This window comes from Diadema setosum, chromosome 9, assembly GCF_964275005.1.
Source record: "Diadema setosum chromosome 9, eeDiaSeto1, whole genome shotgun sequence".
Taxonomy (NCBI): Eukaryota; Metazoa; Echinodermata; class Echinoidea; order Diadematoida; family Diadematidae; genus Diadema; species Diadema setosum.
Genome location: NC_092693.1, coordinates 31,657,872 through 31,675,416, shown reverse-complemented (window position 1 = coordinate 31,675,416; position 17,545 = coordinate 31,657,872). Strand labels below are relative to the sequence as shown.

Genomic DNA, 17,545 nt, shown 5'->3' with positions numbered 1-17,545 from the left:
TCGATGTACTAAGTAAACTGGGTTTAGTTAGGCTGCTAAAAGAGCTTCAATACAATACTTGTACATGTATTCATTTACAAGTGGCGCGCGTAAAGTTACGGAAATTCTGCAGAGTGTCTGCATAAGTTGATTTTTTCTCTCTTTTAAACCGTAATAAAAATACTTTTATAACTAATTTTTTTAAATAAAAACATGAAATTTGTAAAATTTGTATAACTATTAATATTAAGCAAAAATAGAATTTTTAAATTTACTAACAAATATAAGTTAGGATAATTATCAAATTGACAACTATTTCGCGGGTTATTTTGACACGTGATTCGTACTCTGCCTAGTCGATCTCAGCGCCGCGAAAGTTTGGTTGGATCATTACAACGCAGTGGAGTGATACGCGACGTCCTCACCGGAGTTTTTCTCATTGTTTCTTCAGTTTTAGTTGCGGTAAGTATGTTTCCAGACACTTTTAAATCTTCTGAGTACAATGGTATCAATGATTATAGTTGGTCGTAATGTTTTGGCACTGAATGGATGTAATAATAATTGTAAGTGATCGGTGCCGACAGCGGCAGTAGCGCCACTCGCCTAGGTAGCGGCCTGCATGTCATTGTGAGAAGCATGAATGCATTGGATGGGCATGCCATTTAAACTTTAAAGGGACAGGCATTGGTAAACCCACGAGTGGAGTCGGGCGTACGAAGTGTATATCCATAACTCTATCTACTGATAAGTTTATTCAGAAAGAGCAGAGCCGAGTGAAGTTACCCGGTAGATTTAACGTGCATACAAGTACATTAGCAAGGGTGGGGAATTAACTGTTAAGTTGATTGCTTGGATTGCAGGCAGCTCTGCACAAAAGCAGTCGGTACGTACAGCGCGGCGCGCATTCAGTGCAGAAACAGTCAGTGGGTTGTTTGAATGATGTAGCCATCACAGCGGGGTTTTTTATGTTCTTTAAAAGCTAAACTTGCCTTTTTACCTTTCCTAATGCTAAGCCAAGTCTAGCAATAAATGGCTGTCTACCACTGTGCCAGGTAAAGTACTAGAACCTATAGAATCTACACAGTGTTTAAGGGTTAACGGTTGTTGGTCATGAGTGCGTGTGTGTGTGTGTGTGTGTGCATGTGTGTGTGTGTCTGTCTGTGTGCTCCCCCTTTAGTTATCTTTCTCTTTCTTTTCTTTGTTTTTCATTCTTTTTTTGCTTTTATTTTCAAGTTTTCCTTACTTTTCCCTTTCCTAATACCTATAGAGTTCTATATAAATCTTTTCTTTTTTTCCTCCAAACTGTCTCTAACTTTTCACAATTTCCTATTCAATCTTTTATTTTCTCCCTATCATTCTGTTCTGTTGTTTGTTTCATTCTGTTTGTCTCTCCCTCATACCTTTCTTTTACATCATTTTTTTTCTGTTTCCTTCTTAGGTATTTTTTTTTTCAATTTCCTTTTCAACCTTTATAATTAGACCCCTCAATTTATTTCTATCTTATTTATCTTTCCTTTAAGTAATAACCTAATGATTGTGATAATGGAGTCTTTTAATGCACCAAATCTGTCACACAATGACACTCCCGGCACTTAGATTTATTTCTCTTCCATTCTATTTTAGATCTGTCTTTTCTTCTTTTTCCTTTTCATTCTCATCCTTTTGTTCTTCTCCTTTCTTTTTAAATTCACTTTAGGCTTACCCTAAGAGAGCTAAGCCTTACAATTCAAGTTACTTTGATAGAATGTCTCTTTCTCTGTCACTGTCATTCTCATTCTGTGAGCATGAAAATTGATTTGTTAAATTCACCTTTTCCTCTTCCAGTGGAAATGTCATCACCAAATAGCCGTGTCAGCACTCCTCGTAGCACGAGGAGTAAACGGGGCAGAGGTGATGAGACTCCAAATGGCGCGGGAACCCCCAGCAAGCGTGGCCGGAGTAGCCAGGGTGACAGTCCAGAGAACCCCACGACTCCTTTGCGACGAGGAAGATCGTCGACCAGCGAGACGCCCTCCAGCAAAGCAGGCACTCGTGAGTCCTTTAAATTATCTGCATTTGTACTATAGAGCTCATGCCTTCCTTTTCTCCTGAATAACCAAGACTGGTAGAAATTAAACAGAGGTCCATTTCTTTGAGACAAAACAGTTGCTCAAATTGTGCTCTAAATGTGATTATGAAAGGCATCTCACTTCTTATTTCCCAGTTTTGTCATCTGAATCCACTCATTGAGTCAAACATATTCATTTGTAGCATTCATATCCATAATCAACTAGAACACTAGATATCTACAAATGTAGAGCAGATGCAAACTTAATAGAAACTGAGCAGAATTACCTTGTTCAGCTTTTTTTTTTTCAGTGCATGATGTATAAATGCATTCTCAAATTGGAAGTATTGGTGGGTTTGCATTTGCTGTCTTATTTCACTCTTGATCAATGACCATTTTCTCTCAGGCTTTCATATTCTGTCTCTGTGTCTCATTCTGGCTCTCTTTGGTTTGATTTGTAAATGGACTTGTACCATAGTAGACAGTGAATGCCACTCTACTGGTACTTTTGCCTGAACCTGCAACATAAATTGTGCTTTTAATTATGAACCTGTCACCATCTGTGAAAGACCATTAGGACTGCAAGGAAAGGCTTTTTATTCTCTCTTCTGTCTCTCTGTTTTCTCCCAGCCCGTCGCAGTGCAAGAGGAAGTGCAGCAACCTCACCCAAGGCCCCGTCGGACAGACCCCTGGACTCCTCCCCGGGAGGTGAGCTTCCACCTATGCCATCCTCACCCGCCTCGGGAGAACCGACCAATGTCCATGACACCTCCCTATTTTCCAGCCCTGGTGGCACCAGACCAGGTGAGTTAAAATTTCCATTTTATGATTTCTTCCTCACTTTGCTTGGCATCATGCAGAGTCTAGAATATTTATTTTGAAAATAAAGACAGATAACATTACAGAGTTTTCCATGGGATTAAATACATGTAAGTGAACAAGTGAAATGCGGAATGTGAATTCTTCTTTGATTTCGTTGACAGGACTGAGTGAAATCGACATGAGCTCACCCCTGAACTACGGCACCCCAAGCTCCTCGCGTCTCGGCAGCACACCAGGTCGCAGCGTGTATCCTTGTCAGACCATGCCCTAATAAATGTAGCATCTAAAGAACAAAACCAGATACCTGTCCTACCTGAAGTCATTGTAACAGACAGGATGAGCTCAGATGGCAGTAGTAAGAAAAACAAATGATAGACATTCCAGTAACATTTTAATGATTACATTAAAATATTCAGTGTCATTTCCAAAGCAGAATTTGATACAAAAGTTATTTGAATATCTTATTTGAATATGCCAGCAAGAATGGTAGTTGATGGTATAGATATTTCTTTTTTTGTCTTGATTACATTTTAATACATTTCATTCTTTTCGTATGTGTACAGCAAAATAAACATGCTAATAGTCGAACAACATTCATTAAAGTGAGAGACAAATTTTCAAGTTTATCTCTTGTTGAGAGTAATAGATCGTATTTTCCAAATTTGGTGATTTTTCAGTGACTTTAGCGACCTGACACATGCCTTTTGGTAATATTGTTTGATTAGAATTTATAGGCAACACAGAAATGGCTCAGTCTTGTAATGAGTGGTGAGTTTTACTTGTTTTTGCTCTGTGTGTTTAAAAAATCCTATATGTGTTTAAAAATTGTAAATTGAGTAATTTTACACCACATGATATTTGCCTCTCTGGGGAAACTGGGGAGTATTTATGATGTCAGAAACCATGTAGATATTAGTGACATAATAAGCTCTAAGGAGCAAGAAGCCTGTTTTATTTTTTCTTGACTGTACTGCCGTAGAGGAACTCCTATCCGACCGCGCAGTGACATTCGCAGTGACCGAAAGATTCGTCAAGTCAACCTGGGTTCTGACCAATCGGTGAATATTTACTATGAATTCAAGCATTCTTGTACATGGCTGTCAAGTGACTTCCCTGCTTCGCATATCCACCAAATGATGCAGGAGATATTATTCTGTATCTATCATTATTCAGTGTGATTCTAGCAATAAATCTTTGTGATATTTGCTAAGTTTGCAGTAGTTTGGCATATAAATGGAATCTATTTTTTGACAGAAACATGGCATTTGCCTGTAAGAGATGTCGTCAATTCATGGGCGATATATATTGTAATTTCTTCATTATAATATTCTAGTTTTATATCTCTTCTTTCCTCAGGGTGAACCTGCCACTGAGCCAACCGGAGCAGTGACCAGTGACCAGCCAGGCGGTCAGCAGATGGTCATCTGGGGCACGAATGTGGTGGTCACAGAAACCAAGGAGAAGTTCACCCGCTTCATCGAGCGCTTCATTGACCCCGAGGCAGATCCTGCTGAAGGTATCAACCCCCATGAGCCGCTCTACCTGCAGAAGTTGGAGGAGGTGAGCTGATTGGTAGTCTAGAAAAAACAAAAACAATAAGAAACCTCAAGAATAGGAGGTCATGACACTTTTTCTCATGTGGTGTAGTTCAACATCTCAGCCCACGGGTCTTAATGCATCTACCACATTAATGTATGTTGTTAACTTGATGTGCAATTGCCTATATACAATACACGCATCACCCATCGCTACAGATATTAAAAGTTTCAAGTGTATGCTGTCAGCCCTATATGTGCCAATGTACTCGGATGCAACTTTCTGAAGTCATTTTTAGTTAGCATTAGGTAAACTTTGTCAAAGCTTGTCTGTAATTACAGTTACGAAAGTCACTCAGAAGAGTAAAGTTCCACAGAAAGGCCATTTTGACGTGACAGATCTTGGGAGGATTGTGTAAAATCTACAGCAAGCTTCAAGGCATCTGAAGAAAGCAAGCCAATGAATATGCCGATCACGACAAAGCTCAATTATCAGTTCTCCTTCCAGCATTTTGCTTTGACACAGTCACAGAAATAAGTAGAATTAAGAAAGCAAATGTGCCTGTGTTTCTGTGTGTTATAAGATTTTCTCACTTTTGCCATATTCTCCATATTCTCACAGATTCAAACTCTTGAGCTTCCCTTCCTCAATGTCAACTGCAAGCACCTGAAGGACTTTGACCCCGACCTCTACCACCAGCTAGTCTCCTACCCCCAGGAGGTTATTCAAATCTTTGATATGGCAGGCAATGAGATGTTTTTCGAGCGCTACCCTGACACACTCCTGGAACATCAGATCCAGGTCCGGACCTTCAACACAGAGCAGACCAAAAACATGCGCTCCCTCAACCCAGAAGGTAAGATAGGCCCCTTGCGCCATAGTTCATTAAATAGCAGTGCCCTTCATACAACCAAAGGTACATGCATATTATACAGTCTCAAATACATCGTACAGACAATGAAAGGACACATTACAGAGATTAAATGTGGGGGCCAGATTTGCAAAGCTAGCTTATAGCACTTGTGTCCATGATTTTAACTTAGTCCATGGTCCATGTGGGTGTCAAAAATTTTATCTTTGAATGTCGTTAGGCTAACAGAATGTGTCAAAAGGTGTTAATGCAATGGAATTTTATATCACATATGAGCTAGATTTAAACTTACTATTTGAATTCTTGCCAAGATGCTTGTTTTGCAAGTTCAGTGTACAATGCACTGGACCATGACAGCTGTACAGAATGTATGCAAGTAAGACATGTTAGGTGAAATGATGTCATTTCTTTGTATCCTACTCCATTAAATTCCCCCTTCCTCCAGACATTGACCAGCTAATCACCATCAGTGGCATGGTGATCCGCACCTCGCAGCTCATCCCCGAGATGCGGGAAGCCTTCTTCCGCTGCCATGTCTGCGCCTTCACGCAGTCCGTGGAGATCGACCGCGGCCGGATCGCGGAGCCGGCCGTCTGCCGAAACTGCCAAACCAAGTACAGCATGGCGCTGGTCCACAACCGCTCCCAGTTCTCAGATAAGCAGATGGTCAAGCTACAGGAATCTCCAGGTTGGTTGGATTCTTCTGAATTCATTCGCAGTGTAATGATCTTTTCTGAACATCAGAGGATGAAGTGAAGGCTTTGTTTTGCAAACTGTCTGTATAATAGAATTACAAGGGGTGTACATATATCAGGAATATTTGAACTGAATTAAATTGAAACGGATTATTGATAAAAACATACACTGTAAAACATAGCAGCCAACAGACTAAATTACTGTTTATACTTTACACTAATTGTCCCCGCCGAACGAGTTCGAGCAGGGGACTATGAAACGGGCTCGACTATGAAACGGGCTCCGTACGTGTGTGTGTCCGTCTGTCCGTCTGTCTGTGCGTCCGTGTGTGATCAAAATGTTCAAAATGCTACTCCTTCGCCATTTCTAATCCGATTTTGATTCTGTTTGCTTTATATGATAGCACTACATGGGAGCTTTGAAACTTCTATACAGAATTTCAGTTGTGACCTTTGACCTTGACCTTTGACCTATATTGTACATTTTGCTTCAAAATGCTACTCCTTCGCCATTTCTAATCCGATTTTAATTCCGTTTGCTTTATATGATGGCACTAGGTGAGGGCTTCAAAACTTCTACACAGAATTTTGACCTTTGACTTCTTTGACCTTTGACCTTGATTTTTGACCTATATTGTACATTTTGCTACAAAATGCTACTCCTTCACCATTTCTAACCCGATTTCAATTCCGTTTGCTTTAAGTGATGGCACTAGGTGAGGGCTTCAAAACTGCTACACAGAATTTTGACCTTTGACTTCTTTGACCTCTGACCTTGATTTTTGACCTGTATTGTACATTTTGCTACCAAATGCTACTCCTTCGCCATTTCTAACCCAATTTCGATTCCATTTGCTCTATGTGATGGCACTAGGTGAGGGCTTCAAAACTTCTACACAGAATTTTGACCTTTGACTTCTTTGACCTTTGACCTTGATTTTTTACCTATATTGTACATTGGCTACAAAATGCTACTCCTTCGCCATTTCTAACCCGATTTCGATTCCATTTGCTTTATGTGATGGCACTATGTGAGGGCTTCAAAACTTCTACATAGAATTTTGACCTTTGACTTCTTTGACCTTTGACCTTGATCTTTTTACCTACATTGTACATTTTGCTACTAAATGCTACTTCCGGCGGGGACATATATTACGCACCACGTAATTTCTACTTTTCCTTGTTCAGAATTACACTGAATTACACACTGAAAACTCTGAGGTATAAATATAAAACAATTTGTGCTTACTTTGTTAAATTCTCCTCTTGCAGATGACATGCCAGCTGGTCAGACTCCCCACACAGTCGTTCTCTATGCGCACAACGATCTCGTCGACCATGTGTCACCTGGAGACCGCGTAGCCGTCACCGGCATCTACCGTGCCACGCCTTTGAGGGTCAATCCCCGCCAGCGCAATGTGAAGGCCGTCTACAAGACCTACATTGATGTTATCCAGTTCTGCAAGAACGACGCCAACCGACTGCATGAGAATGCTGATGATGGGTGAGCATTGCTGTCTTTTCCTTTGTTTGAAATGCTCTAAAGCCAGAACATAGTTCTCGGAAGGGCTCAAAATTTATCTTCCATCACTTGGAATTTCTTCCAATACACTGATTGGGTATACCAAAAAACTTACCTGGCTGACACGATTTGCCAGGATGATGAGTAGTTATGGAATGTTATGGAAAGTGTAGAATAATTTCGATCGTAGTAAATTGATAGTAGCTTTGAGAAAAATGCAAAGAAAATCATTTCACTGAAGATTAAAATGATATGCTCTTTTTCATCGAGGGAAGCTTCTTTAGTGTCACCATTTCTCTACCAGAGGACCTTGCCATTATGTTTACCCCAGTGTTGCCAGGTACCCATTTATGGGTCAAAAGGGACATAGTGGTTAAAAACAAACAAACAACATATTTCCAATGAAGTTGGCACTTCACAGGATTTGAACTCAGGACCTCAGATTGAAAGTCAAGAGTCTTATCCACTATGCCAAGGTGCTCTCACAAATAAAGCTCTCATATACGAGATCTTAGCAAATAGAAACTTAGTTTTTAAGGGTGGTGAATTTGTAATTGCAGATCATCTGAAACTTTATCATTTGGTGGCATTCCTGTAGCAACACATGCCAATTGATGGTGGTGGTATTGTTCAGATGAGTGGCAGATATTTCGGTTTGACTAATCCATTCTCAAATGGCTGATCCTTTCCTCAGGGAGGAGAGACACACATTCACTGAGGAACGCAAGGAAGAACTGATCCAACTCTCAAAGACTCCCGACATCTACAACCGACTGGCGAGGGCACTAGGTGAGGCGACAACTCTCGCTTTATCATCCCTTGAGATGCTTGTCTCAGCTTTTGAATCTGTCATTCTCGAAAGTGAAACCCAATTTTAATCATTAATTATGAGGACAATAGAAATACAGAATTATTACAGACATTAGAACATTACAGATATAAGTAATGTCAGTGCCCATACCACAAAAAGGAAATGCTGTCAAACCTGCCTTGGTGGCCACCTGTCTAAAGCAGCCGCCTGTTGTAATCAGCCACTAAAGAAAAAGCCATGTTAAAGACCCTGTCTATAGGGACCACCTGTCTATCTCCCTTGGGTGGCCGCTACAGACAGGTTAGACTGTATTATAGTAATTGCTAGTAAATGGTATACAAATAGACATGTACTCTACATGTGAGCATGGAATAAAAGCAGAGAACTAGGAAAAGCACAGAATATGATTGTTCATCAACATGACATATTCATCCCTTTGCAGCTCCCAGCATCTATGAGAATGAAGACATCAAGAAAGGCATACTCTGCCAGCTTTTTGGCTCATCCAAGAAGGACTTTTCTCATGCAGGCAGGAGCAATTTCAGGTAAGATATGACAGGGACATTAATATTTGAATATTTTTAATGGATTTTTAGCTTATCAGCTTGAGAAGTCAATGCATTTTGTGATATCGTGCAATATTTGACCTGCCATTTCAGCAAGAGAATCAAATACTGTAAAACACGATATATTCGCTGCATGAAAATTTTGTGAATTGCCAGTGGCATCCAATGCATATTGTGTAGGCAAGATCTTTCGCTTTTGTGAATGTTGGCACTTGCGAAATTCACGAAATTAAAATGCACGCAAATATTCCTCGTTTTACATTATAACAACATCAAGATCTGCAGGAATTGTGAAAAATCAAAATTACTATAGATTTTGTCATAAATATTTAAAAAGAAAGTTGATATGCTTTCTTTTTATTTTTCAGTGTTTGCAGCTGATTCATGGCAGTCAAGACAATCTTCACATCAAAGAATGTTGTGTCGAGATAAAACTTGTTCATCGTTGTATTTTGAGGAAATCTCTGCCCCAATTTGATTTTAGAATAGTCTAGATGAAATTAGGAGACTTGGTCTGCATCCCCTTCAGATAGTGTGCTGTACACAAAATTTAGAAAGTAAAGAAATGAGACTTATCGATGATACTGTTGTAAGAAGGGGTATTCATAGATTTTAATCTATAAAACATCAATGTATCTTTCCACCATCCCCAGGTCAGAGATCAACATTCTGCTTTGTGGGGACCCTGGTACCAGTAAGTCTCAGCTGCTTCAGTATGTGCACCATCTTGTCCCACGAGGGCAGTATACATCTGGTAAGGGTTCCAGTGCTGTTGGTCTGACGGCGTATGTCACCAAGGATCCGGAGACGAGACAACTGGTGCTGCAAACGTATGTAGCTACTTCAAATTCCTTCCCTCTGTGTGTGTGTGTGTGTGTGTGTGTGTGTGTGTGTGTGTGTGTGTGTGTGTGTGCAACGCACATGTTTCTTCCTCCTCAACCTTGTATGCTCACACTTTCCATCTCAGTCTGCAGGAAGAGTGTCAGCAACATGATATTTCCAATAATTTGTCTTTCCATATTTTATTTCATAATGCATAGCTGTAAAACCAGAAAATGCTTGAAACTTATGCAAATTGTGTGAGGAGCCAAGATTCACAAAGGTAAAATACATTGGAAAGTTTTTGTCTACACAATGCATTGGATACCATTACAGTGCTGTACACAATCATGGTTTGCAGTTCGCAAAAGTTTCATGCCACGAAAAAACACGTCGGCTCAATTTTGCAACAGTTTCATACCACGAATGTCTCCAGTTTTACTCTATATCAAGTTTCACTTAGATTCTTGTAAGGTCAATATAACATAAGTGAATTTTGCTGCTCCTATTCAATGATATTCCTGTTACATTAGAAAAGCAATTTATTATTGAGTGACAAAGATATCAAAGAACTTACAGGTCCAACTCAAAGTTGGAAAGTCATCTCATGATATGGCTCCCTCACAACATTAATTTTGTTTTAATCCATCTTTGAGTGTCATCTAATGTCAGCTGATGCTTTAGAAGGGGAAAAATAAAAGTAGAGAGTCATTTCTTTTTTCTTTCTACAGTGGTGCCCTGGTTCTGAGTGACAATGGAATATGTTGTATTGATGAGTTTGACAAGATGAACGACAGCACACGATCTGTTCTGCATGAAGTCATGGTGAGTAACTGTTGCTGTGGCAACATGGACTTCTCTCTTTGCAACCTCAATACTGGAGAAAGGGCTTCTTTGTTTTCAGCATTGATTTTATAGCATACATATTCTTGCTTCTCTTTTCATATTTGCTAGTGATTTTTTGATCTTTCAAAGGACTCTAATATCTGTTGGGTATCATATTACAAATTACGACTTTCCAGCTGCAGTACCAGATATTACTCCATAATTGTATCAAAGGAAAGACAATAAGGCCAGCTGACAAACTAACATTTATTATCTTTATATATGATATTTGTGAGATGGTGTGGAGATCATGTGAACTTCAATTCATGAATTCATCTTGCCTGTACAGGAGCAACAAACCCTGTCCATTGCAAAGGCCGGCATCATCTGCTCCCTGAATGCCCGAACCTCCATCCTGGCTGCCGCCAACCCAGTGGACTCCCAGTGGAACCCCAAGAAGACCATCATCGACAACATCCAGCTCCCACACACATTGCTCTCAAGGTATCTCTTGGCGTATATGTCATTATGTATCTCTGGTGTCACCTGCAAGGGTAAAGGAAGAGAAATTGAGGGATAAAGTCTTCATGAGAGAGAGAGAGAGAGTTGCACGAAAATGAAAATTCTATTAAGGCGCAGTCAGACTGGCAAAAGATCAAGAAGTTTAAGATCGCGAAGTCTTTGCGATCTTTTGTCGTGCGGTCACACTGGCAGCCAAACTTGGAAGTTTGGGTCATTGGTACACGCACGCAAGAAAGAAGAAAGAGCGCGCCGTCCGATGGCTGTTGATTGTGACATAACAATGCACATCTGTACATGACAATGGCCTCGCACTTTGAAGACATCGCCTGCAAACAGATCAAGGGAAATATCCCTAGTTGGAGTGGGAAGTTTTGTGAGAAGTTTTGCAGGAAGTTTGTGGTCACACTGGCAAAACTTTGAGATCTTAAAGATCGTGAACTTAATCTTCTCAATCCTTTGCCAGTCTGACCGTGCCTTTACTGTCAGATCTATTTTCAGAGATGATAATAATGTAGAAAGAGTGAAACCAGTTCTCTAAGCTCCAAGCTTTTGAAAGCATGCCTTCCTCATATATATTCATCAGCATCCTCCTGGTCAGCCTTAGGTCAAGCAGTGTATCTCACACACATAGTGTATCTCACTGGTCAAGCAGCAAAGATACCTGGACTGATTCCACTACAAAGCTTGGTCCTTTGATTTCATCACCTGTTTAGTTTATAGTTACATCAGAGACTAGCCCCTCAGTTGTTCTTTTGACTATGCTCCGAAGAAGCTCTTTACATTACCGGAGGAAGGTGAAGATTTTAAAACAAGATTAATCTTCTTCCCTTCTTGTGGTGACTGTCTCAAATACCAATAACCTCACCTTCAGACAGATGACCAGTGGTATAGTGATAGTGTTAAACTTGTTATCATCTTTCCTTTCTCAGGTTTGACCTGATCTTCCTGATGCTGGATCCACAGGATGAGATCTTTGACCGTCGCCTTGCCAACCACCTCGTCTCCCTGTACCACCAGGGCAGGGAAGAGACAGAGGAGGAGCACATGGTGGGTTGGAATTCATAACATGCTCTTTAACAAGCTTCCATAAATAATGGAGCAAAAGATATAACGAAGAACTTACGTAGCCCAACGGGATAAATGAATGAGTGGACCTGTTAGACATGAAAACAAACTTTGCTGTTTGGCAAAGTACTATCAACAGGTGATCTGAATACTATCTAGCTGTGACTTGCAGTGTGCTTTAATAGACTACCTACTTTACACAGGACTGGCTAGATGAGATTGCATTATTTCAAGGCAGTTATCGAAAGAAGTGGGTACTGCAATGGCAAGTGATGGTCTTTATTGCTATTTTAATCAGCTAATAGCATGGGGGAGTTTGTGGCAGTAATAAGTGATATTCTGTTGGATAGATGCCAGTCTTCAGTGGTCATTAACACTTAAGATTTTGAGATCAAAGCTAACAAGTACATACCGAATTCCAGCAATTAGTTTCTCTTAATTGTTAAGAAGATGTCTCTGTCTCCCTTGTAAGTAAGATTAAACAGTGCCTTCATAGATAATATTTTGTGTTACGAGTTACATATGCCAATAACATGTAAGATATGTGAACAGAATAAAAGTAATCGGTGGGATAAAATGTATTTTCTGTCATTTGAATTTTACCCTATAAAGGATATGGATCTACTGAGGGACTACATTTCCTATGCGCGCAGCTACATCCACCCCAGCCTTAGTGATGAGGCCAGCCAGCTGCTGATCCAGGCTTATGTTGAAATGCGCAAGATAGGCAGTGCCAAGGGCATGGTATCGGCCTACCCTCGGCAGCTGGAGTCGTTGATTCGCCTGGCAGAGGCCCACGCCCGGATGAGGTTCTCCAAGGAGGTGGAAAAGGAGGATGTTCATGAGGCAAAACGGTGAGAAAAAGACTTAGCACTGTTAATCAAAGATGATGCCATAAATATGCCTTGAATATTTATTAATGATGTTTGGAAAAAGCGAACAAATACAGTCATTTAGAAAATACCACTGTAGCTTTCATTTCATTCTATGTTGGCTTATGTGGTATGATTGATAGGTTGTGAAGATAAAATTTCACTGCCATCAAGATTGTTGGCCCTAGATTGTGACAGTACAAGTTGCAATAAACATAAGATTGCACAGTAAGGTATTTGCTCTGATGGTTTTTAGCACAAGTGAAGAAATTCAAAAGATACCATCGAGTTGGTGCCATTTTAGTTTAAACAACATTGGCTCACATGGCATGATGCTATCCAAATATACTTCAGGTGTTCATTTGATAAATTGCATGACATGAAGAATTAGTTTTCCCTCCTGCTCATTCATTCTTTGCTAAGCCAAACATGGTCAGAATAATTGAATGATTTGCAATGTTGTGATGTTTTGGAGTTTATTTGTTTATCCGTCCCCAAACTCTTTCCAGGCTTCACTATGAGGCTCTCAAGCAGGCCGCCTTCGACCCAAAAGATGGAACCATCAACATCGACATTCTGGCCACGGGAGTCAGCAACACGGCTCGCAAGCAGCAGCAGGACTGTGCGTCGGCCCTCAAGAAGCACATCGAGGCTAAGGGCAAGGTGATCATGCTCAAGTACCACCAGCTGTATGAGGAGTTCCGGCAGTCATCTGATCTGGTGAGTATCTCTTGAGTGTAACTTCCTTTATGCTCTGGGATGGCTGCCAAACACATCTCCATTTTGTTTGTATTTTAAGTTTAGTTATGAAACACATCAATGACTGTATGTATGTATTTTTGGTAAGGCATAGTGTGCTCATTGTGATGTAGACCGAAACCTGATATTTCGTTCATATTAGTTTGTATTTTGATGTTCAGTTTTGATGTTGATTCTTAGTAGAATTGTTTTTAGAAAGAAAAACACAAACAATGTTTTAAAAAATAAATAAGTAAATCATCCCATTGTGTTACATTGAGTTTGTCATGACCTTTAACCTGTATCCAGTAACTGTTGCTGACTATCTGTTCTCCTACTCTTCACCCTTAGCCCATCACGAGAGACATGTTTGATGGAGCTCTGAGGATCCTCCAGGACCAAGACTTCTGTATCAAGACCAACAAGACCATCCGCATCATTTAGAGGACCAGTGACCGGGACTTCTTGGACTTTACCGTTTTGACTATTAAAATTGCTTTGTGCTTCACAAACATCCATGGCAAATGTACAAATGCTCTATTCCTACAAGTTCTCAGGTTTTGAGGGTAGGGGCATCTTTTTTTGTTGATGTGTAGCAGATAGTGGTATTTGCATACAACACTGAAGGTGCTTATGTGCATGTAGATTTTATTTAATTCAGGTGGTTGATAATGAAGAATACTTGATCAATCTTGTTGTTTGGATTTATTGGCAGCGACCATGTAAAGAATGGTTTCATAACTCCTCCAAGTCAACACTTCAGTTCTGGCTGATAGAGTGGGCTACCACCGATGTTAGGTGATGGTAATGCATCTGTTGTCCAAATGTCTCTGAAATTTCCAGATGACCAGTTTGTTCACTTGTGAAAATTTTTGTTCACAATCCAGTGGATCAAAATGAACAAGTTTAGTTAAACAATGAGGCACACTGTTATGTGGGTCTAGACTCAGAAAGCATTAACTCCACAGACTTTATGCTGTGTTAATGCCCTTCATGATTTACAGATGATGGAATTACTATCAAGTCTTTTTGTTTTTTGTCTTTTGGGGGGGAGGGGGGTAAAGTGTATGTCAGATATTGGCAGGATGCTCAAATCCTGTGCTGTTGGTTTTGATGCTCACTGATATTCATTAGTACATGTATATGATGCTAAAAGTCTCAGCACTGTTCTTGCTGATTTTGCCATGTATCTGGTCGAGTCCAAGGGAATGATTGCACATTTGCAAATATGTCCATAGTATAAATTTAAACAAGACCAAACCAGATTTCACACCAGTAATGTCCATGGTGCCATTCCAACCAAAAACAGAGACAGATATAAATAGACAAAACTTGAATACCAGAGATGTTAATATTATAGTTGATATGAAGTTATGATATATGCATGGGCATGTAAAGATTGTAGTTCTCTGTATTCAACGTAATTTCTTTAATTTATGGTAGTGTGTTGGTGTCAAGTTAGTAATGATTGTATTTACTACAGTATTTAGTCCTGTGCATGTGGAAAAACACTATTTGTCACTAATGTACAGTCAAACCTGCCTTAGCGGCCACCTGTCTATAGCGACCACCTGTCTATAACGGCCACTGAAAAATCCCCCCTGAGAGAAAATCCCTGTTAAAGACCCTGTGTATAGCGGCCACCTGTCTAACGCGGCCAGCGGCAACAAATTATGTTTCCCGCGGTAGATTTTAACCTGTCCATAGCGACCAAAAACCCAACGGAGCCGTAGCTGAGCCGATAATTCAGCGTGTTTTTCTGCTTTGTAGCCGTGCGGGCAACGTTCAGTGATCGCCACCGCTGCATTCATCCCTCAATATTCAGTCATAATAATGCACTAGTGTTAAGCTTTCTTCACGACAATACACATACTAGTACGCAACAATTTCATATACACCGACATGAAACACACAGTGTGTGCATACGTACACGTACACACATACATGTACATGTAAGGAAACAACGATGATACATGTACATGTAAGCAATGCACACAAAGTTGGATTACCTGTCTATAGCGGCCACCTGCCTATAACGGCCACCTTTTCCGTTTCCCTTGGGTGGCCGCTATAGACAGGTTTGACTGTACATGTTCACAGAAGTATGACTGTAGTGATGATTGAACAATTTGTCATTAATGGATATTGTCAAAAATGGAGCACTCGGGAATAGGACATACATTCCAAGAAGATTTTTTTTTTTTCCAAACTGATTTCTATGTGTTAGAAAAGCAGGGAAAATTTAAGTTGGGAAGAAAATTGAAATTACTGTAGTGGGATGAAGTCCTGACAATTGTTGAATTAAGAATTGTAAGATATGTGTTTTCATCATATGGTACGTGTATGTATTTTTTCTTGACTATTGAACACTGTAACAACCATAACACCAAGATTATTATATAAATAATTTGTAAATAGAAATGTAGAAAGTTTTGCTGTTTATAAGGTGTGTCACATCAGCAAACTGTTTTGGTTATTCAGTCTATTCAGAGTGAAATCTGTAAAGTATACTACCATATTGAGCTTCAGTCAAGAAAAGGCAAGAGCACTCAAGCAAGACAAAACAGTTATTTACTTGTTCCATATGGGAACCTGGTGGCCTGTGTATTAAGTCTATGGGCATTTTAAGAATTTAGTATGGAACGGGTTAATCAGCAGCAGATTGTTCCAAATTTAGATATGCCGTGTGCAGCATGTCTGCCATTAAGGGTCAGATAGCTCTAACCCAAAGCAGACCAGAGCAACACGTATGCGCAAACGCCTAAAGAGGCCAGCCATTTTTGCACATGGGAACTTCAAACCAATAGCTCTCAAAACAACTACTCTTAATGGGGGGAAAAAAAGGTGAAGCATGAGTGAGTTTGTATCTTTCCAAAGTGGAGAAAATTGTCTTTATTTATGTGTATAAATTACTGGCATTTAGTGATGTTAGCATTTCCAAAGTTGTAATGAATGGTTGCATTACTGCTTTTTCAACCATGGCACATTCTGTATCTGGTCCAACATGAGATAAACACAGGGCTTTAGGTCCTTCGGTTCGATACCAGTATGCTCCTTGTTCAGAATGATGAATATTCAGCAGCAGATCTGGTTCACTTTTTGCTTTAAAAATAGCTGCAGCATAATGCGACTCAGGATCTGTGAAGGTGTTAGTAAGATAATAACTGATCTTCACTGGGTTTGAGGCTACCCATTGTTTTGATTGTCTTTTCAATAAAAACAGCCATTCACCTGTACAGAAAGAGGGTGTAGTTTCTTAAGATGTGTACTTTGTAATGATGTGAAACGTGGAATCCCTGCTTAGTAAACTGAACTTTCATTTTGCTATTATACCCAGTCACACAAATTGGTGGCAGTATTATTTATCAAAACATATTTGCCAGCCGTACATACAGCCTTTATGTGTATGTGTGTGTGTGTGTTGTGTGTGTGAGAGAGAGATAATTTATGTGTGTGTTTATTATAAAGTGTAGATAAAACCCCTGATGCTCTGACACTACTTTCAGAGTGCAAACCTCTTGGGAGTTAATGTTTGGGGGGGGGGGGGGGGAGGGGGAGGGGGAGGGGGAGCACATTCACCTGTGCTTGGATATGTCCCTTTAGTTATCACACACACATACACCTGCTTGCACAGCACACACAATCATACACCCTGTGTCATATATATGCTACAAATAGATAGATAGTAGATGATAGACAAATAGATATATATACGTAAATAGATTTTATACATAAATAGATGAATATACGTAGACAGAATGATAGATGAAAGAAATAGATGGATAGATAGACAGATACACTAGATGGATCATAGGTTAACAAAATAAGATAGAAAATAGTAGAATATAGGCTAAA

The 17,545-nt window shown here is 39.9% G+C and overlaps 1 protein-coding gene across 1 annotated transcript; it reads left to right on the top strand.

Moving 5' to 3' along the window:
- The first annotated feature begins 367 nt into the window (after positions 1-367).
- LOC140233470 (DNA replication licensing factor mcm4-A-like) lies at positions 368-16,932 on the top strand. The gene is made up of 18 exons (XM_072313590.1): positions 368-441; positions 1,804-2,010; positions 2,657-2,830; positions 3,010-3,094; positions 3,828-3,906; positions 4,205-4,408; positions 5,006-5,240; positions 5,701-5,943; positions 7,223-7,454; positions 8,167-8,261; positions 8,726-8,828; positions 9,503-9,679; positions 10,400-10,493; positions 10,843-10,997; positions 11,945-12,062; positions 12,693-12,934; positions 13,462-13,672; positions 14,042-16,932. The coding sequence occupies exons 2-18, from the start codon at positions 1,809-1,811 to the stop codon at positions 14,132-14,134; spliced, it is 2,742 nt and encodes a 913-aa protein (XP_072169691.1). The 5' UTR covers positions 368-441; positions 1,804-1,808; the 3' UTR covers positions 14,135-16,932.
- Positions 16,933-17,545: the final 613 nt, after the last annotated feature.